This window comes from Leptidea sinapis, chromosome 27 (genome assembly GCF_905404315.1).
Source record: "Leptidea sinapis chromosome 27, ilLepSina1.1, whole genome shotgun sequence".
Lineage (NCBI taxonomy): Eukaryota > Metazoa > Arthropoda > Insecta > Lepidoptera > Pieridae > Leptidea > Leptidea sinapis.
The window spans coordinates 11,660,055-11,682,692 of NC_066291.1; the positions used below are offsets into that span (position 1 = coordinate 11,660,055).

Consider the following 22,638-nt stretch of genomic DNA (forward strand, 5'->3'; position numbering starts at 1 on the left):
GCATCTCATCACTCCTGGTGTTGCAGATGTCCATGGGCGGTTGATTCACCACTCGCCAACACGCGAGTTTCATGCCTATTGCCCCCTCATATATAAAAAAGTAATCTTATATACTACAAATGAATCACTTATTGATAGTTGTTTAAATTACAAATTGATTGTACACCAACAACCGCTACGACGCGGCGATGGCAATCAGCTAATCACCAGGTCAGGTATGTCAAGTAGGGTGAAAGTGAGAATTAATGTAAGAGTAAAAAAGTAACCCCCTTATTCATAATGGTCCGCTAACTTTAAACAGCCGCTTAGGAGTGTTTTTTCTCATTGTGACTTAGGTCAATAGAAGAAGACAGAGTGAGAATTAGCAATACTTTAAGTTATCAGACTATTATGAATCCTTATTCTTATACACTTACCCCCTTGGGTAAGTGTATATGTGTGTGATCTATTCAATCAAGTCAATTCATTGACTTTATAACCCAGTAGAGTCCTAATATCTGTTGTTTGTGTAATCGCAGTGCAAATAATTCAACATTTTTTAAATGTATCATATACCTGATTCCTGCCGCCGAATTCCACCTTCGCACGATACGCCACAAGTTAGGATATCATCCCCACCATCTGGATGTGTGGCGGTCCTCCACAGTGCGGTTTTCAAGTAGCTTTCTTCCACGTACTACAAAGCTGTGGAATGAGCTTCCTTGTGCGGTGTTTCCGGGACGATACGACATGGGTACCTTCAAAAAAAGCGCGTACACCTTCCTTAAAGGCCAGCAACGCTCCTGTGATTCCTCTGGTGTTGCAAGAGATTGTAGGCGGCGGTGATCACTTAACACCAGGTGACCCGTACGTTCGTTTGTTCTCCTATTCCATAAAAAAAAAGTGTGTATCGTGTAGTGAATAGGATCACTCTTGTATTTTCATGTCTGTCCGCCTGTCTAGGTACAATTATAATCAGCTAGTAAGCAAATTCTTATTTTTATTGGTTTTTGGTTTAAATAAGAATTAGAAATTTTAATATTATGTTGCAATCAAAAAATGCCAGTTTGGCCTTCTCTTCCAAGTGACCACGGAACTGAACGTCGCTCGATATAATATATAAGTAACGCAATATTTTAGTGCCACTCAGAATTTTTTGGTTTTTGCATAAACCTGAGCGCCACTGAATTGTAATGGCCAAGGCGTATCAATTACTATCGGCTGAATGTCCAGCTCGTCCTGTCCCTTATTGTCATAAAAAACATACCTGATGGTGAGTGATCACCGCGGCCAACACTCTCCTGTAAGCGTCATCCATAAATTTCATCACGAATTTCATGATTGTGTGACCCCTCCCCCCACCCCCGGCACATTAATTATAAAACCCCTTGTGATGTTATATTTCGCAATTTTACATTTAGTAAATTATCAAACTATTAAAACAGCACTGTTCCCAAATTATTGTTATTTCCATTCAAATTCTTTTTCAATAAAATCAACATTAAATCAAACAAAGCCATGAAAATTAAGAAGACATAAAAAACGGGCACCTACGTAAATAGCCACTGGCATCTTCAAATTATTTATTTTATTTTATTTTCGTTTATTAAATAAAATTAAAAAATATATATTTTTTTATTATTAATAAAAACCGTTCGGTTCCCACCACTATACGCAATTCAATTAACTTCAATTTTTGTTAAAGTCCGACAATGTCTTAAATTTGAATTTGGAATAAACTTTTTTATACACCCACAACACTCCAAATGGGACAGTAATATTCTCACATGATTAGAACTATTTTTGGTATTACATTTTCTAAAGGGTTGGAACGCCCGTCTCATAGTTCGAACCCCCCCCCCCCCCCTTCACCTTAACGTGTGACGTAGTTTATGAAGGCCCCCAACACCAAAGGGATCAACAGCAGCGTCCGCCCGTACATACTGAATTCGAAAACAGAAACACATCACATTGGTACGTTTCGAGCGAGGATCGAGCCATGGCATCCAGTTAATAATCAACTTGGAATAAACACTTTCCTATTAAAGAGGATTATATAAATAACTTGCAAATTATATTATACAGATCTTTTTAATTACTAAATATATAAAACTTTATTACACTTGTAATTTAATTGAAATAGTTACGCTTGTACAGCTTAGCTATAGGTACTTGTTTGTTTATCTCCACCTTGCAATGGATAGCTTATATATATTCAACCAACCACTGACTTAATAAATAACCATCGAATCGATTAATAAGCTTACTGTTTCAATCCTTTTCACAGAAGTTCATATAGCGTAGATAAGTCCGTGTATGAAACTGTACATACTTAGTCATGTAATAATCTTATTATATATACGTTGTTAATATAATTACTCCCGCACGAAGAGACGGGGCCAGGCAGCCATCTTAGTGACGTATGACGTCAGGTTCCCATTCAAAATTCAAACAATACTTACTGTATACGAAGTTATACAAAAGTTGTATAAAAAATATTAGTTAACTATTATGTTTATTTACACAAATTTTGTCTTGTTCCTGTACTTTGTAAATGGAAACAGAACATTTAACGAACAAAAATAATTCATTATTTAATTAAACTAAAAACCTTATCAATTATAAATTCGTGTTAGATCATTTATATGTCTAGACAGAGATGATAGCTGCGAAAACGTAGAAAAAAATTGGGGTTAACAGTTAACCCCTATTTTAAGCAATGTCCGCACACTGACACAAAGTAATATACAAATCGCGAGTGTAAGACGTAGCTTGTCACGCACACTAAAGAAATAAGACTGGCCTATTTTCATCGGTCTAGCAGCAAGAGACTCCATCTAGAAGTATAAATTATCTAAGCAAATCGTAATAAGTGATTGATAACAAAATAATATTAAATCACTTAGGCTTAGCATCTGGCCGACTGGTAGTCGGATTAACCTTACACGTAATCTTATACGACTCGACCATCTTCACCGAATCACGAACCAGAATTGTCGAGCGAACGGTGAACGAATGATAGAAACATGTCTTCTCGCACAACGACGTGTGAAAACTCAAGTAGAAGCGATAATGCGTCTTGTCCGTGCGCGCTTTAAGTTTCATTTCCACTCGGCCGGGCAGCTTCGTTCCCTTATTCGTGCAACCGATGAACTCGAAATGTTCGCTCGTTACGTCTTTGCTCTCGTCATCTCGAATGCAAATTTGCCAGTTCTGCGGCGCGCCGGGTGTAAATTTAACGTTTTTGAACTCGGCACTGTCTAAGCTAACATTAAAGTGGATAACAAGACTCCCGTTCTTTCTATTGACAAACAAATCGTTCTTGTATATCACCAAGTTATCTGGTTCTGTGAATTTCGCTTCGGGCATCCGAACTCTGAACAGTTGACAAACGTTCTTAGCTATGTTCAATATTTTTATACTGTGGTTGTTGGTGTCGGCTATATACAAGTATTTTCCGTCCAAGCTCACGGACATGCCCGACGGCTCGGCGAACTCCACCAGGTCGGTCGTCTCGATCATAACTGGATACAGTGAAGTTACCTTCTGCAGGCCGATGTCAACTTTCTTTATCTTATTGTTGTAAGTGTCGGCTACGTACAGGGTTTTATTTTGTTCGCAGTAAGCCACCGCTAGAGGGTGTTGGAACTTTGCATCGACCCCGATGTCGTCTTGATCTCCGAACGCAAACAAATTCTGTGAAATTTAAGAGACTTATGAAAAAACTGACAACTTAAACCAAACGAGTCATCAGTTGTGTAAATCGAACATATGAAGTAACAAATGTTTTAAATTTTAATGTTACTGATTTTGAGTTTCTTGTCGAGTTTCTAAAATAGCTTTACGAGTCGGTGGTAGTGTAAAAATTAAATTGACGGTTTAATCGAGTTTTCATAAACCTACTTGAATGAACATACTTCAATGTTGAGGAAATCTAGAGATGTTTTAGTTCATAGAGTCCAGCGTATAGACGACCTGACCGAACGATATTGATTTGACAGTGTATTGATGTTCTTCACTCTTGCACGCTTTGTTCGTCTATACGAAGTATACTGTATGGTACGGTTTATGTTACAGTTCGCCGCGTATTCGGTTTGCTTTCGCCCTTCTATATGACTAGATACAAACAATACTATACATAACAAAATGAAAACGCTTCGCCACGCATTGTGTTCGCTGTCTGTTTGACAACAGTAAGTCAATGGTTCGATCATGTCAAGATGATAAACGTTACTACATAATTTTATATGGCGCATCTAGAAAGTTAAACGTGCTGGAATAGGAACCACAGCCAATAATAAAGGAGGTTGCATTGAAGGATTGATGTATTAATGACTTGTCAGTTGTATGTGTGCAGCAAAAAGTTATAAATCAGATACGTTTCTTATATACTAACACAAACTGTCATAAAAATCGGGAGTGTAAGACGTAGCTTGTCACGCATACTAAAGTTTTATACCTGACCTGGTTTTATCGGTTGTCTAACAGGCTAACTAATTATCTAAGGCTTAAAGTAGGCAAACATTTGCTTAGCAGTTTTAGACCAAATAATTAATTTACAACTACCTGCAACAGTATAATTTGTATTTAAGTATATTTTATTACCATAGTATTTCTATCGCCTGCACATAATGCTGCTAAAAAATTGCTTCGTAGTTTTAGACAGATAATTCTTTCATGAAAATGTTAACCTACCCGCAAAACTAGAATTTGTATTAAAATATATTATAATATTTTCCTACTACAGTATTCCTATCGCCTCCAAATAATGTTGCCAGCTTAGAATAACTAAGAATTGTTTGGCAGTTTCATACAGGTAATACTTTTAAGAAAATTTTAAACTACCCGCAAAACTAGAATTATTATGAGAATGTATTTTATTAAAATATATATTTACCATAGGATTCTTGTCGCCTCCACATAATGTAGATACATGCCCGGTTGTAAGCGCCAGTCGTCTGATCGAGGAACTTTCTGAATCAGCGATGAATATTTCCGGACATGGTCCTGTAGGATCGATTATATTAATAATTTTACTGCATCCACTCTTGGTACTATTAAAAATAAGCTGTTTAATATTCGATATCAACAAGTTTACAATAAATAATGAATATTTTACACAGTAGAAGTTAGTAATGGACTCTTCCTTGGGCGAAAGCCTTCTCCATTTCCGTCTTTTCCTATCTGTGATCTACCACAGCCAGTCCTTGCCCACAGTCTAAGTTCATCAGTTCACCGTCTATTCGGTCTGCCAACTTGTCAAGCGATATATGTGTCAAGAACATTGCTATTTATGTTTTAAGACGTGATCAAGTGCAACGATTATTTTTATTTCTTTCTTTTTTATCTCTAGTATACACGTTTCCATAGATCCCTACACCCATACCTTCACTATGGCGGCCAAATGTGGACATTTCTTGTTTATCACAAAATTAATAAATAATCAACGACCTTTCTTTATTAAAAGAAAATCAAACGTAATATAATAGTTATATTATGCTATTAAACAGTTAACTGCCATTAGTTAATATCAAATAATTATGCATTTGTCCGGTAACAAAGTAATGAAATGAGCCACATATATTTATAACACCTTTCCTCATATAATTTGTAACTATTATTAAAAGGAAACCAAAGTCACCATTCATCGATGTAGTGCTTCGCTTAAACTTGCCCATTATTACATTTCATTACATAATAAATTCAAATTCAAATATTTTTATTCAAAATAGGATTTAAAATCACTTATTGAACGTCAAAAACTACCACCCATTCAAAAGAGACTGCCTCAGACCTGAGAAGAATGGGCGCAAGAAACTCAGCGGGCTTTTTTTTAATACAAAATATGGATTACAATGTGATATCGTACAATAAACATTTATAATTAAAGAGCCTGAGGGTGTTCGCTTTATTCGCAGTCCGTGGTGTCATTAAGAAAATCGTTTATGCTATAATAACCTTTCCCACACAAACGTTTTTTAACAATTCTTTTAAATTTCGTAACACATTTGTTTTGTACATTTTCTGGGATCATATTGTAGAAGCATATACATCGCCCAACAAAAGACTTACTAACTCGACCCAACCGAGTAGTAGGCATAATACTAACCGTTTCGAAGTGTAAGTCCTGAAGGTTGCGCGAACGCCGCTGTGATGGGGTACGCGCTATTCCGTGCAGCCTCCGCACCGGTACCGGCGATACGCACGCACGTACCTTCGCATAGACATTCAGATTATCGTACAGACAATAAATTAAACCAGTCTACCATTAATGGAGTTACCGGCTCTCGAGACTTAGCAGCTTACGTATTGAGGTGACGAGCGCGACTTACGTGCTTACTATATATTACGTTGTAGTGGACAGAACGAACGACAGACCATCAGATGAACCTTTTTTCGTCTTCTAACTTTTTTATGACAATAAGGGACAAGACGAACAGGATGTTCAGCGGATGGTAATAGATACGCCCTGTCCATTACAATTCAGTGCCGCTCAGGATTATGGAAAAACCCAAAAATTCTGAGCGGCACTACAATTGCGCTCGTCACCTTGAGACATAAGTTGTTAAGTCTCATTTCCCCAGTAATTTTACTAGCAACGGCGCTATTCAGACCGAAACACAATAATGCATATTATTGCTTCACGGCTGTTGTGGTACCTATACTCTGGCCGGCATCCTGTACAAAGGAGCCTCCCACCGGAAATAACTTCTGTTAGATCACTTGTCATGACACTTCTCAAGCGTAGATTTCGTGAACTTAACTCAAAACGTTTCGGTAAGCGGCGCTATGGCAACGTGGCGTAGCTGTTTGCTGAATAACGACCAGTTGATTATCAATCAGTTATCTGAACAACTCATATCAGCCCGCACTGCAGCTAACGGTTGATCACAACACATTGGTCACCGTCACACGACCCTCTCAGCTGCGACGGGTTTTACAGACATTTTTCACACGGTTAATATGCACAAATAAAATTTGAAAACAAAATTTTACGAACGATGCGGGCCTCGAACCCACGACCTCTCGCGTTCCGTGTGAGTGCTCTTCCAACTGAGCTAATCGTTCGAGTGACGTATCGTCATAAAATGTTGTATGATTTGTTCAACATGTTTTTATAGTGATAACCCTCACTTCTGGGATTAATACACAAATAAAATTTAAAAAAAATAATATTACATAAAACGATTTATATATACGACGCCGCATACCACATGGTTGCTTGTTACGATCGCGAGACCTAACTAAAAACATGACATATTCTAAATTCTCCTATTCATCACAGTACCTTAACTTGTAGTATATTCTGTAGAATACTACAGAAAACACTACAATTTTAAAACCTAAATTAAATTTGAACAATTCGTTGGTTGGCTTCAATGGCTGGTCCATGCGTCAACTCGTAAACGGGTGCTACTTGTGGTGCCAGATCGACCTGTATAATATAAATACGTCTTTTAAATTACTGAATCTACCATACGTTCGGAACAAGTAGAGCTCGTGAGAAGAACATACAAGAAACTCAATAGTCACTCGTTTCAATCAATAGGGTGTTTTACAACGGTTGTAATATACACAACAAATTAGTTTGTAAGTTGCTGTATCCAATATATGAAGCACGTTCAAAATTAAAAGCGGTTTGAATATCAAATATTTCATAAAAAGTACTAAATAATAAGTTTTATAAATATAAATTGTCTTATATTGGATGCATCAACCTTTAGAGTTTGAATTCAATGTTTATGTATATATACTTCGTGTACCTGATGGTTGTGATTACTGTCATAATTAGTAATTGCATCCAACAAACACAATGATTTATTAACTATAACAGGTCATAATCTATTATAACACAGTCACTTACCCTGACCATACGACTTGTACTTCCACCAAATGGTATTATCAAGGAACACGGCCCATATTTGATGAGATCCGGCACACGCTATTATGAGCACGCGACGTAGTTCACCCTTTTTCTTTTTATCTATAATCACAAATATATAATAATATTTAATAGTATATAATAATAATAATCATTTAAATTTATCATTCTTATCTTGCTTCTTAGTTACGAAATTCAATATCAAAATATTTCAATACTATTTACAAAAAGAACGTTCTTCGTGGCCGTTACATCAGAACGGTAAATATACTCGGTTAAGTATTTTGTTTGGCGTTGTATATGCTTTTACAACATGAAATAAAATGTACAAAGCCAATGTCTTACGAAATCCAAAAGAATTGATAAAAAAAAAGTATGTGGTAAGGGTTTGTATATCGTAAATGATTTTTTTAATGATACCACAGATTGGGAATGGTGCGACCGCCTCAGGCGATTTGATAATAAAATTTCTGTGCGAAATAATATTGTGACAAAATTTTATCAAAAAAAAAGAAGAAGCGCGCTAAGTTTCTTACACTCTTTCTTTATGAAGGTCTGAGCGTAAATTATCGAATCTCACTTTGAAACTCCCAATTCTGGTATTAGTGGCTCTTACCTCAAAACTGAGGAGGAACATCTAATGCCTGTAATAACACCGGGAAAGGATTTCCACCGAACAGACATTCTTTACAAACATAATATATATTTGTGTTATTTTTTTTTATTGTTTAATGCATATTTAATAAAGGTTTATCAATTGAAAAGTTCACGTTGTATTAAAATATGTAAATTTACCAACGCGCGGGTGAGTTTTTGTGTCCCAAGCCTCCCAGGTTCTTTCTGTGAGGATATCTCAGGAGAACTTTTAATAAAAAACATCGAAATTACTTTAGCAATTAAAATAACAGATTAAATTCAAGAAATGGCGACAAATTTATTAGAAACATGCAGGCTATTGGAGGATAGTTAGTTATTTAGTTAGTTTGACCGGGCTGTTGCTTAGCCTCTTGATTGGGAAATATTTATGTATGGTTATGAATTTAGTGGAAGATATTTGAACGGTAACGCCTAACAAAAAATAAAATCATGTTTTCAAACTATCTAAGTAAAAAACACAATCATGTATTAATAATTAGTTTGTCCCACCTTTTTCAGTGTCGTCCTTGTCATCAATCTCCTGTACATCAGGGCTCGAAGATCCCGGTATTGGCGGTGGAGGCGGCGGGAGACTGGGTCTCACCGACATGTCCATGTCTGCTGTCGTGTACAAAAGGATGTCCCACGGCGATGATATTGATTGCAGCTCTAGACATTTGCCACCTGGTCAACAGAATGCGATGCAGTGGCTTTTTATTTATTCGGATAAAATTTAAAAAAAATTACGTGCGTACAAAGTAGGTAAACACGTCAGGAATGAAACCTGCATTGTGCAGAAACTTCTACACTGCATATGAAGTCCTGGTACATGTTGCTAGGATGACACACGATTTCAACCGATATGATAGACATTACTATTACCGCTACCATATTTATGTTCTCCTGGTGTCTATGTAGTAATAAGTCGTGCGTATGACGATATATTAAGGTATACTCACGTCATACATAAGACAATCTCTTCTTCAACTATGATCGCCTGGTATTAAAATACTGTATAATGCTTCCTATCACATTATCTATCTCCCACGTTGAATATTATGAATTTATGTGTCTGTCTCTTTTGCTATCGCTCTTTTGTTTCATCGACTTTCAAATAACAACGATGCTAAAGAAGTTGTCACTTCAAAAACATATATCAGTACATGATGACATATTATAATGATTCAGATAACTTATAGGGTTACACATTATTCATTAGCTGTTACCTTCCCTACTATATTATATAACTTTACTTTTTTTACTTACTTTTCAGTACCATATTATAAAATTTCATTTCATTTAATTTGATTGGATTACAGTATTTAATAATGTTAGTTAAATTAGAGTGTATCAAAATATGTTAAATTTAAAATTAAGTCCAATACAAAACAACAGTATTTACTTGTAATGAATTTTAGTACCTACATCTATATATATAAAAATAAATTGCTGTTCGTTAGTCTCGCTAAAACTCGGAAACGGCTGGACCAATTTGGCAATTTTTGGTCTTGAATTATTTGTGGAAGTCCAGAGAAGGTTTAAAAAGTGAATAAATAGGAAAATGCTGCTAAATTAAATAAAAACAACAAATTTGTTTTTCCTTTGATGTGTCCATACATAATTTCTATGAGAGAATTTATTGACGCACGGTTTGACAGTTCTGCTGTGAAACAATTTCATTACGACAGCAGGGTGCATATTTTACGAAGTAATTATTGATGTTATGATATATTATTGACAAATTCATATAAAAACATTATTTTATTTATTATATACAGAACAACGTCTGTCGGGTCAGCTAGCTTATTTATTAATGTTTTAAGCCCATCTGTACCAATGTCCAAGTCTGGAATTATATTTAGGTACTCGTTATATTGTCTTGACATTCGCTCAATTAGAGATATTTTACCGAGGTTTGTATTAACTTTCATTAGTGAACAAAATGGACGTTAGCTTCGAGGAGCACTTCGAGGTACATTAATAGACAGTTGGCAGTAGGAATTTTAAGTATAACATTTTGCGCCTCTCTTCCAAACTCTTTAAAATATTAAAGAACTCAAGCCGGCAAAGAATATTTTAATGAATCACGGTTAAGATATATAGAACAATTAAGAATAATTAAAAAATTAAAATTGATGGCTTCTTAAAAGTTTCTACATAATAGGTATATATATATATACCTAATATATTATATACCTAGTCTTGCCATAAAAACTTATTAGAAATTGTCTATTGCAAATAACGTTTACTACCTTTACAGTGTATTAGTTTCATACATAAATATAAAACAATTTAAAATATAAAAAGCTTATTCGAAGTGGTCTCCATTGGCTGCAATACAGTTATCAATAGAAACACGCACTCTTTACATGGGAAAATTCTTCACTGCCAATCGTACGGATTGTTTTAGGGAGGCGGATTATCTCTAAGTAAAACTAGGTAAGTGCCTAGGGACGCGAAGTAACGGGCATGCAGAATGTATAAAACAAAAACTGTGTCAATAGGTATGCACCTACTTATATGATATCAACGATTTTCCAATTCTGGAGATGTATGACAAAGACTACTTACACATAATATTTTATCCGGTATTAGATAAGTTAATGTTTAACTATCATTTAAAATTAATAATATTTGGCCATAAGAAGGGCGCTAAGGTGTCAAACTAGAACACTCTTATTATTTAATGCGCCAGTTAATCCACTACAAAAAATTAGGGATCATTACATGAAAAGTCCATGTTTTGGGCCCCTACGAGTGAATTGTGGGCATTAAATTAAAATAGTCAGTGATTTGAGTAATTATGATAATTAGATCATTTAAACGTCTAGATAGACTGTGACAGCTGTAAAAACGTCAAAAAAACTTACAGTTGACCTCTATTTTGAGCAATGCACGCACACTAACACAAAGTGATACACAAATTGCGAGTGTAGCACGTAGCTTGTCACGCACACTAAAGTAATAAACCTGGCCTGTTTTCATCGATTGTCTAGCAGCAAGAGGCTCTATCTATACGTAAAAATTATCTCAGTTTGATTTAAATCAATGAAAATACCTTGATCTCCCGCTTCAGATTGCTTGCCGTTCCCTGCGAGGACATCCACATTGCCTTCATCAAGATAGATGGCTCGGATGAGGTGGTTGTTGGTGTCACACACTACTAATATTGAGCTGGATAACCAACAAAGACCTTGGGGCGAATCAAACCTTGCCTCGTGGAACTCTGGAATCAAACACGGCGCCGTTAAAGTTCTTGTCCATACATTCTAGTTAACCTAATTAAACAATATGTTATGTTTTTTTTAAAGTGATAACCCTCACTTCTAGTATTAATACACAAATAAAATTTGAAAAACAAAATTTTATGAACGATGCGGGATTCGAACTCACGACCTCCGGCGTTCCGTGCCGGTGCTCTAACCAACTAAGCTAACCGTTCGAGTACCGCCTCGTTACAAAATACTGTTTGCTTTGTTCAACTCTCATAAAATCACTTTTAAAATCACGTTCACTTCATAAAATTTTGTTTATCAAATTTTATTTGTGTAACCTAATTAAATTAACTATTATTATTTATTTACACATCAAATTAAATACCATAATATATTCGTTTCATCGGTCAAAATTGCAATCCGCAACATCTGGAGCAAAAAGACGCGTTGCCGTTTTAAGTTAGGAGTATGCTTTTAGCTTGAAAGTTCCTAAGTCGTATCGGACTGCTAAAGCTGGTATCAACCCCAACAATCCTCATACGTAATCAGAATCCGTCCAATGAACCTGGGCTCGATACTAAGGAACAGTAACGTTCAAAGAAGGCAAGGTTCTGGGAGAAAGCATTGATCACCGTAGATGAAGTTACATAGACATCAGGTCATAGACCTGGAGGATGTGAAGAAGATACAATTTGTTATACTTTTAAAGTGATAACCCTCACTTCTAAGATTAATACACAAATAAAATTTGAAAAACAACAAAATTTTATGAACGATGCGGGACTCGAACCCACGTCAATTTCCTAATATGCAAATATTGGGGTTGAGCAGGTTATCAACTGTAAAGTAGATCCTGTAGATGAAGCCACAACCTGAGAGTTGTACAAAGCATACAAGATTTTATAACGATACGACACTCGAACGGTTAGCTCAGTTGGTGCACCGGCACGGAACGCCGGAGGTCGTAGGTTCGAATCCCGCATCGTTCATAAAATTTTGTTGTTTTTCAAAAATAAGATACAAATTATAACTTCGAATATGCAAGGGCAAAATTCTCTAAACGTTGCCCAACTACCTCATCACAATGAGAAAAGCATTCGCTAGGGCGTGGGACCGAGTATAATAGATCTAAGATTAAAATGCACAGCCCGCACTGACTGTAATAGATGAAGAAACCAGTATTATGGACGATAGCTTTCGGACCCACGGTTGACATAGAAGCGTATGTGAAAGAGGTCGATATTCTAAACAATTTGTTAATTTTAAAGAGATAACCATCAACTCTCACTTCTGGAAGTAATTGAACAAATTAAATTTATAACCAAAATTTATGAACGATGTGGATCTGGAGCGCTCTAACCAACTGAGCCACCCTTCGAGTGACGCACGGATCGTAAATCTTGGTACTTATGTCTTGTTCAACTCTCAGGTTGTGGCTTCATCTACAGGATCTACTTTACACTTGATAACCTGCTCAACCCCAATATTTGCATATTAGGAAATTGACTTGAGATGTTGCTCTTTCAAATCTAAATAATTTGTGATGTTATGAACGTCACTCGAACGGTTGGTTCAGTAGAATAGCGGTCGCACGGAACGCGAGAAGTCGAGAGTTCGAGTCCCGCATTGTTCATAACTTTTGTTTAAAATTTAATTTGTGTATTTATATCATGATGAAAATGGATATTTGTTTCCGAGTCATGGATTTTTATTTATATATGTAAGTATGTTATACAATTTATTTAAAAGGGCTATTGAATTGAATCCTCGTTCCACCCGATTACCGGATAGACTGGTTTATTGCCACTGTCGCAGAACAACATTATATCTAAATAGTAGCTACGCAATGTGTATAAAATTATTCAATCATCTACATCTACAAATAAAAAAATACCACAGAAACGATTTACTGGACACCTGTTAAAATGTTTTATCGACAAATATTTTTATACGAATACAAAACACTACAATCAATTTACGATATATTACATATCGTAATACTATTATATCGTATCGTATAAATTACAATTTTACAATAAATTTCATTTCATTATGTTTAACGTACGTACATTGTATTAAATATAATGCTTCTGAGCTAGAGGTCCCGGGTTCGAATCCCGCTAGGTACACAAACATTTAAATAATTCATATAGATGTTTGTTTTCGGTTATCATTATTTATTGTTGTTTAAGTAGTTGTATTGTATTAAATATATATCATTGTCTTGCACTGATAGTACAAGACTATGCCTATTTTGGGGAAAGATAAGTTATGTAAGTGTGTCAATATTTACTTCCGTTCTTCGATCCTCGTTCTGGTCCCCCGACTATCTTCAAGATAATTCCAGAACAGTCTGTGAGTAGCACACGATGATGTCCAGTGTCGGAGATGGCGAGAAACGGCTGTTCGGCTCGACCACGATAAAACGGATTAAGACACAACTGAAAATACCAATATTAGTTATAAAAAAAAATGTAGAACGGAGTGGCGTAGATTGCCTTGGCGGCGCCCCGTATAAAAGCCTTGGGGGCCCTTAGGAAGGGTACACATTTCTCACAAAAGAAAAAAAATGTTTGTCACTTTTTCCAAAATTTTTACAAATAATTTAAATTAAATATACTCTTTTTTTCGGTAAGTAGCAAAAGTTATTATTTTTGCTTACGCATGGCGGTGTCGAGTAACAACATTGTATGCAGAAACTATTTGTATTATAGTGGATTTAGGGTTTATTTATTTATTTATTTATTTAGAAATACCAACATTTGTTTACATTGATGCGTTACATATTTATAATATAGACTAAATATAATGTGCTTAATGTAACAAACAATTACAGGTATCTACCACATGCTTTAATAATTTTCACAAAGTAAATATTAGTTTAAGGGGAAAAAAAATATACGCTAACAAGTAATAATGGTTAAATGATTTGGTTTGAAATTATTATTATTTAAGATTATTATAAATATATTATAAAACTAAGAAACATAATTATTATGACTACATTTTATTCACTAAACTTACATACAAATATTTTACGAACTGTATAGACAGAAGTCGTGAAATTAATGTCGATGTAATCGCTATATATGTTTACCATCTTGCACAGCCTAGGAATAGGAGAGATCGCTCCAAACATACATCTTCGAACCGGTGGAACTAGCGGAGCAATTTGCTTCCGGGGATATCTACTAGGGACACGAAAATTAATTTTATTCAGAAGCTGAGGACAGTCAATCTTGTCATTTAAAAGTTTTAATACAAAGATAAGATCGATTAGAGTTCGCCTGTCTTCTAAGGAAGTCATTTTGAAAAATACGAGTCTATTAGCATAGGTAGACAGACTTTTTCTTGAAAGTCCGTTCGAATAAATTAAATGCCAAATAAATCTTTTTTGAATTCGCTCTATTCTTAACATGTGTGTCGCATAGTGAGGTCTCCAAACTACCGATCCATATTCCAATATGCTCAGTACCAATGAGTTGTAAAGTGAAATTTTTAAAAAGTTGTCACGAAATACTTTTATGTTTCTAATTAAAAATCCTAACATTTTAGATGCCCGAGAGGTAACATACTCTATATGGGGAACGAAAGTTAACTTAGCATCAAAAACAATGCCAAGATCTTTAACTTGATTTAACTTATGAATAGAAGTCCCATTAATGCTATAATTCTACGCTACGTTACTTCTTTTCTGTGAAAAAGTAATAAAGTGGCACTTATCTGAGTTTAATACCATACCATTATAATGGCACCATAAAGTAATGCTCTCGAGATCTGATTGAAGTCTGTACAGTCTCCGATTGAATTAATTTCTTTTAATATTTTCAAGTCATCGGCATAGAGATAAGGTTTTGATGATTTTATGGAATTGACGATATCGTTAATAAAAAAATTGAAAAGTAGGGGCCCTAAATGAGAGCCCTGCGGTACACCAGATGTAATAAATTGAGGAGAGGAATTGAAGCCATTCACCACCACAAAAAAGTAGCGACTAGACAAATATGATCTAAACCATTCCAAAAATATGTTGGATATACCATAAGCTGATAATTTGGCGATCAAGATACTATGAAACACTCGATCAAAAGCCTTACTGAAGTCAGTATATACAACGTCGACCTGTTTCTGTGCATCCAGTAATTCGGTTATAGTTTCACAAAAATCTACGAGATTGGTTGTTGTTGATCTTAAAGGTACAAAGCCATGGTGAACTTCATGTAAGAACAATTTGAAGTGATTTTGTAGAAAAGGACAAATTAAGGATTCTAAAATTTTGGCAAATGTGGACAAAATAGAGTTTTTAATTAATTCCTGAGGGCCTGACTTATGTATGGGGACCACCTTGGCTGTTTTCCAATATAACGGAAAGCATCCCGTACTGAGAGATTTATTGTATATAAATGAGAGGGGTACTGCCAACTGCTCAGCACATTCAACCACAAAAATTGAAGGAATTCCATGTGGCCCAGCTCCTTTATTTCTATCCAGTGATTGCAGTTTTTTTTAAATCATATTATCGTCAATCTGTGGCGGCATCAATAACGGTAAAATAGGGTTATTAATATTCAAATCAAAACTGATCAAACAGACACAAATTGAAATGAGATATGATAGTGTTTTTTATCTACTTACATAATGTGCTTGATTAACAAAATACTTTTGCTCAGCTCTTAATGAAATTCATTAAAAAATTTAACAGATTTACCTTGCTAGGATAAGAAAGAAATTCACTTTTTTCAGCTTTGATGTGCGCCAGCGGATCTGTTGGTAATGAAGCATGGGATATTTTGTTTTCAAAATGGTTTATTAGAGCTCTAGTATACATAATAAGTTCCTCTCTATGTCCTTCGCCCGTAAGAACAAAAACCGGTTTATTGCCTGGTCCTAAAATAAAAAAAATAAGATCAGATCAAAATACTTATGAAGTCAATAATCATTCCATACAACATCACATAAAAAGACTTTGTTACATTATTTTTTGTATGATAAGAAGTTACCAGACAAGCCAAATTTCACTACCAATGGTGTGAAAGAGAACATTATGTGGTGGTGATACTCTACACAGCTTAGAGGTAAAGAGATATGCAGCTGAGATACCAAGCTAACCAGCATTCTGATCATAGGCCCGTCTATTGGTTACTAACAAGATTTCTTTTTTTATATAAGAATAGGACAAATGATCATACAAGTCAGCTGATGTTAAATCATCACTACCACCCACATTCTCTTGCAACATTTTCAACTTTTAAGATGGGTGTACAGGTTTTTTTTAAGGTACCCATATTGTTGCATCCAGGAAACACCACAGAAGGATGCTCATTCCACAGCTTGGTTGTACATGGAAGAAAGTTCCCTGTAAAGCACCACAATGAAGCCTTCATGTTTGAAATGTGAATAACTTCTGAATAAATATCTGATAAGGTACTGTTCTGCACAACATCGGAAAATTCTGCAATCATTTTGCCCCATCTTTGTTCTTTACAGTGCGTATTCTTCCATCACTGTTGCTTCCATTTCAACCACACCATTGGTGTGATAACATTAAGAAACACACAATCTGCATATACAACAGTGATTTAAGTATCAAACTAGTATTTTGGCTTTTTAACTCTTTAAACTAGTGGTGGAGAAGCGAATTAAGTTTCTTCTGCTTTTACAATATAAGCTGTGTTTACATAAGTGAGATATAAAGATGTAAAGATTCACCAGTTTTAAGAATTTTTCTCATAATGCTAATAATGTCTTATTACTACTAATGTTGACTGATAACTTAGAGCAGCAATAATTTTTCTTATTTTGCCAATTATTAATAAAAGAATTATTAAAATTGTTTATTCAATTAGTGCAAAGTATTTGTATATTAAAGTTGGTACCAACCGGTGTAATCATTCGCAATGAGGTTGTTATGTTAAACCTTGTGCTAAAATCCATGTAAAGTGCTCGTTTTAAACTCTTTGCTCATCCATCCTTTATATTCTCACCCCACTCTTAATCAAGATGTTGGATGACGAAGTTGTGTTAATATTTTAAAATTTACTCAATGTTTAGTTTAAATTTAGAAGAAAAAATAAATGTTATTGGACATAAAATTTGTTTAAAAACATATTTCTTCTCAATATTTGTCTATGAACTACTGAGGTAGAGACCTAAAGAGACCGAGAGTAGAGAGGGACAAAGAGAGCTTTGTCCCATTTAAGATTATCCCCTTTGTGATTCCCTGTGCAGTACTGACTCAAGCCCGTAACACTCAAAGGTTTTGCAAAAAAACCGACAGCATAGTAGAGCAGCACTCACAGCGAGCAAACAGCCACTCCTGGATGCCTTGTTTTTCTGCACTGACTGCATGAACTCAGTGTAGCACGTTACATTACGCCCAGTAACGCCGGTCAGTACCCACCTTTACACCTGTTAATTTCCTATGGCTATACTGTTACTTAACAGTCACTAGATTTAGTTCATGTTTAGATAATTTTTATAACAGTTAGGATATCATTCCCACCATCTGGATGTGTGGCGGTCCTCCACAGTGCGGTTTACAAGGAGCTTTCTTCCACATACTACAAAGCTGTTGAATGAGCTTCCTTATGCGGTGTTTCCGCGACAATATGACATGTGGACCTTCAAAAAAAGCTTATACTCCTTCCTTAAAGGCCGGCAAAGCTCCTGTGATTCCTTTGGTGTTGCAAGAGATTGTAGGCGGCGGTGATCACTTAACACCAGGTGACCCGTACGCTCTATTGGCTTCCTATTCCATAAAAAAAAAGAGCTAATTGTTACCTAGAAGAAGCAAAGTAGGCCAACATTTGATGCCCAATGTGTCCCACATAGTGCTATTACTGTCATTTACTACCGGATGATGAATTCCATATCTCTTTACTGCAGCCAATATATTTTCTGTATCTTTTTCATTGGGGAACTTTGCACAATGGACTCCAATCTGTAAGAAAGTTAATTACACACAAGAAGAGCAGCTGTAGCATCACACAAGACAAAAGACTGTATATTGTAACCATATATTATTTTATGAAAAAAAAGAAGCCCATTGAGTTTCTTGCACCTGTTCTTCTTAGGTCCGAGGCATACTTTATCAATTGGGTGGTAAATTTTGACTTTCAATAACTGATATTATATCCCTTTTGAATAAAAATATTTGAATAGTTTTTAAGTGAGACAGTTTTTATCAGAATGGCTACCATTTTGGCAATCACCATCTTGGTCCTTAATATTTATTATAATAGTGGCAATTGTAATACACTTCACTTCAGACAAATCACATCCACAGCTGGATAAAAGCCTACCCAAGACCTCCACAACAATCAGTCCCTCACATGCTGTTATTGAAAATATTCCAATGATCTTGACCAGATTATCTGTCTGTCTTTCCAGCTATTATTATCTGATTGCACACTGCCACTTCAATTTCTCAATGATTCTGGCTATATCCACTGATATAGCCCATCACTACTTTCCTTTTGGTCATTAATGTATAATAATATATTGCAATATGTAAGTTGAGATTCACAAAAGAGATTGTTTTTAAGAGACATTTATAAGTTCTTGGAACTACATTCTTCATTCAATATAAGAATGGTTCAGAATTTATACTAAACATTCCTGCCACATCACACTATCTAGATATATGTAACATATTATCTAGACATTATTTTTATTATTATTGTTCTTATATTGTTGCTTAGAGCTTTAGAGAGTGAACTGTTAAATAAAATGTAGGGTACAAATTAATTTAACTGCATATATGTTATTTTTACTTTGATTAGTTTAGTTTTAGATTTTGCCAACATCTCATTCAAACTACATCAGCATTTAAACTATAATCAAATGTATCAGAGAGCAAGTTTTAGGTTTTTCTGAAGAATATCACCACTTCTTTATATTCAATGATTTAAGCAACATATTTGTAATTTCCAAACTATTATCCTTGCTGGGTAAACATAGCATTTTGGTGAGACATTTAGGGTGTGCAATATCTGTAGTATATAATAGTCTAACTGTATCACCTTTTGTAGTACTACTTCTTCAGTGATAGTTGGAATTATAAGATAGCAAAAAAATACTTACAACAACAAGACCATCTTCAACTTTAAACAATGTTTCCAAAAACGCCAAGTCAGGTAAAACATGGTAACAATTAATGCAGCAATAGGTCCAAAAATCCAAAAGCACAATTTTAGATGCACATTGCTGAAGAGATAAGGGTTCGGGAACATTCACCCATTCCAATTCTGTGGTAAACAATTGGTTAATATAAAAAAAAAATTGTTGTTTACTAACTGAACTTAATTTATAAAAGATATTCACATACGCTTTTCGAAGTCAGCCACTGCTGGAACAGTTGACCAAACTTTTCTGATGTGACTAGTTATTAAGGAATTTCTTTCATTATCGTTATCAATGTCTGAAATAGCTGCGGATAAATCTGCACATGCTTGGGCAACGTAATCCAAAGGACTTGCTTCCATTTCTAATGAAAATTGTTTTTATTAAATTAATATAATATTAGATGCAAGACGTACTAAACTTACAAAAATTATGAAAAAATTTAGCTATAACAGTTTTCCCCAAAATATTTTGCTGTTAATTGGAATCAGGTAATTTTTATTGATATTTGATATTAATATTTATTACTTGTAAGCTTGTAACTTCTTGTTTACACTTCGATTTTTTTTTTTAATTTATTGATATTCACTTCAGGCTGCGGACACAAGTTTTTAGCCATATTTTTAGTCACCTGCATATTGCGCATCTCAGGTAGTTTTCCAATTACAAGAGCATAATGCGACTCAGTGCTGCACAATGCCGAATTGTGCTGATGCTTAATTGGAACCTGAATTAGTTTTAAAATGCACCAGCAGAGTGCGTGTGGACTAAGTTCAGTGTTGAAAAAAAATATTCATAGAGTTGGCAATCTAATAAGAAAATAGGATATTTCTGTTCAATAAATTTGTGTATACTTTAGAATTCTAAAATGAAATTGTATTTACATTTTAAATGTGGTACCTACATAAAATTAAATAGTCAATGTTTGTACCTTCATTAGTTTTAGTTTTATTTATTTAGAGCATTGGTAACAAGACCATCTGCTCAAACCAAAATACAATAAACGAAGAATATTTAAATCATTTTTCGGTAAATTTGTACCTTTATCCATACTTACATTTTTTTAACACAGTCTGAATTAAGTTTTATTATTTCTAAAACTACGACGAAACGAAAGCTTTCAAAATTTTTTGAACAATAAACAATATTATTACCGAAGTAAATAAAATTTGGATCAATACCAACTTATAGTAAAAACACACGTTAATTTTCTGTCACTGAGTTGATATCTATTCTACGCATCACGCGAAAACAGTACTTTTGAGAGTGCTCGATTATGCGAAGCGTTGCTGTAGTTGGAACACTCAACGTTGAGCATTATGCCGCATAATGCGCTCTAGTGCTGAAATTGGAGAACAGTCTCAGTTGACAGGTAATAGTGAAGATCACTTGAATACCTGATGAAGTATACATCGGTTCGTTGTCAAACAACCTGAAATTCATCATCCCAGGGCTCGCGATACACTGCTTGCTGTTTATTTTGATTTTAATAAATATCAACCATCTGACAAGCACAGTTGTTCTCACCTGGTTGTTGGAGGTGAGAAATAACCAATTTATCTAACGGAGCAATTATCACCAATTAACCGAGTGCTGCACGCTCAGACAAATCCAGTACGAATACGTTTGGGTTCGTAATGGTCGATTAATGTTAAGAAAAGACGATTCTACTCTGGCGAAGTTACTCGTGAATGCTGAAATCTTTCCTTGATAAGTTAAATGTATGAATGAAATATTTATTACCAAAACTCAACAAGCATCCGTCGCAAGTTACAGGATATTTATATTGCTAGCCTTAACTGTAATTATGATTTAATGTGATTCTGTGTGGCTCAATAATAATATTTTCGATCATGAGATACTAAATCTAATTAGGGTTTAGTATAGCCAAATATGTCGTAGAGATAGGTGTAATACAAACAGTGCTAAATCTGATGGCGGTGGTGTTCTAAGCTGTCCGAAAGGGACTAGAATGCTATGAAGGCTTTCTTGTTATGAAAGTACTAATGAGGATATGTCGCTAAAAATACCCTCACGAATGTTTGTAAAAATATTTTTAAAGGTATATTTATTTGCGCTGTATACTTGTACCACATTTAACTCTATTTCGGCTTGGAAATCATTTATACTGTATCATGAACATTAAAGCTTTTAGTGAACAGAAACATAAAAAACAAACTTAACGGGAATTATGAACACTTGTTTAAAAGATGTACTTAATGTTATTCCTGTTGATAGAAAGGTAAAATTATTAACGTTAACCGAACTATATCGAGATATAACTAAATTCGTAATAAAGAGAGTGAATACCTACTCAACTCGGCTATCTAACAAAAATAAGCTAGTGGTACCTAAAATATGTAATTATTACGGTATGCGTACCATGCAGTGGGTAATACCTACATTAATTAATGAGTTTACTACCCAAATAGCGTCACAATTGTCCAATTGCAAAAAAAAAATCAGGTAAAGAACTTATTGCGAAAGTTTTACTTAGCAGAATGACCAAAATACATAGACTTAAGAAATATTGGTAGGGACAATTAAACTGTCACACAAAAATCATATTATTGGTTTGATAATATGCGAAACACGAGAATTACTGCCGACAAACTGCTGCGCAGTTACCCAGCTCTACTTCTACATGTCTTACTAAGTGGCTTTGCACAATCTTCAATAGTTAGTACTTAGTTAATGGTGACGGTAAAATTTTAGACATAGTAATAACTCATGCGGTAAAAGGGAACTCTGGCTTTGTACCTTTAAACAAAAATACACCATTTTCATTTCTGTTAAATATTGTGA

The 22,638-nt window shown here is 34.8% G+C and overlaps 1 protein-coding gene across 1 annotated transcript; it reads right to left on the bottom strand.

The window, feature by feature from the left end:
• Nucleotides 1-2,051: 2,051 nt before the first annotated feature.
• Nucleotides 2,052-20,480, bottom strand: LOC126972637 (NHL repeat-containing protein 2). The gene is made up of 12 exons (XM_050819507.1): nt 20,465-20,480; nt 20,039-20,197; nt 19,795-19,958; nt 18,493-18,652; nt 16,421-16,599; nt 14,006-14,153; nt 11,556-11,723; nt 9,008-9,181; nt 7,844-7,963; nt 6,089-6,193; nt 4,877-4,986; nt 2,052-3,675 (listed from the first exon to the last, which is right to left on the bottom strand). The coding sequence occupies exons 2-12, from the start codon at nt 20,193-20,195 to the stop codon at nt 2,878-2,880; spliced, it is 2,283 nt and encodes a 760-aa protein (XP_050675464.1). The 5' UTR covers nt 20,196-20,197; nt 20,465-20,480; the 3' UTR covers nt 2,052-2,877.
• Nucleotides 20,481-22,638: the final 2,158 nt, after the last annotated feature.

Excerpts from the sequence above, each read along its gene's own strand:
- LOC126972637 (XM_050819507.1), bottom strand. The coding sequence starts at position 20,195 with ATGGAAGCAAGTCCTTTGGATTACGTTGCCCAAGCATGTGCAGATTTA. Across the intron at positions 19,959-20,038 it reads AGTGGCTGACTTCGAAAAGC|AATTGGAATGGGTGAATGTT; the intron begins GTATGTGAATAT and ends TGTTTACCACAG. Across the intron at positions 16,600-18,492 it reads GCCTACTTTGCTTCTTCTAG|GACCAGGCAATAAACCGGTT; the intron begins GTAACAATTAGC and ends TTTTTATTTTAG.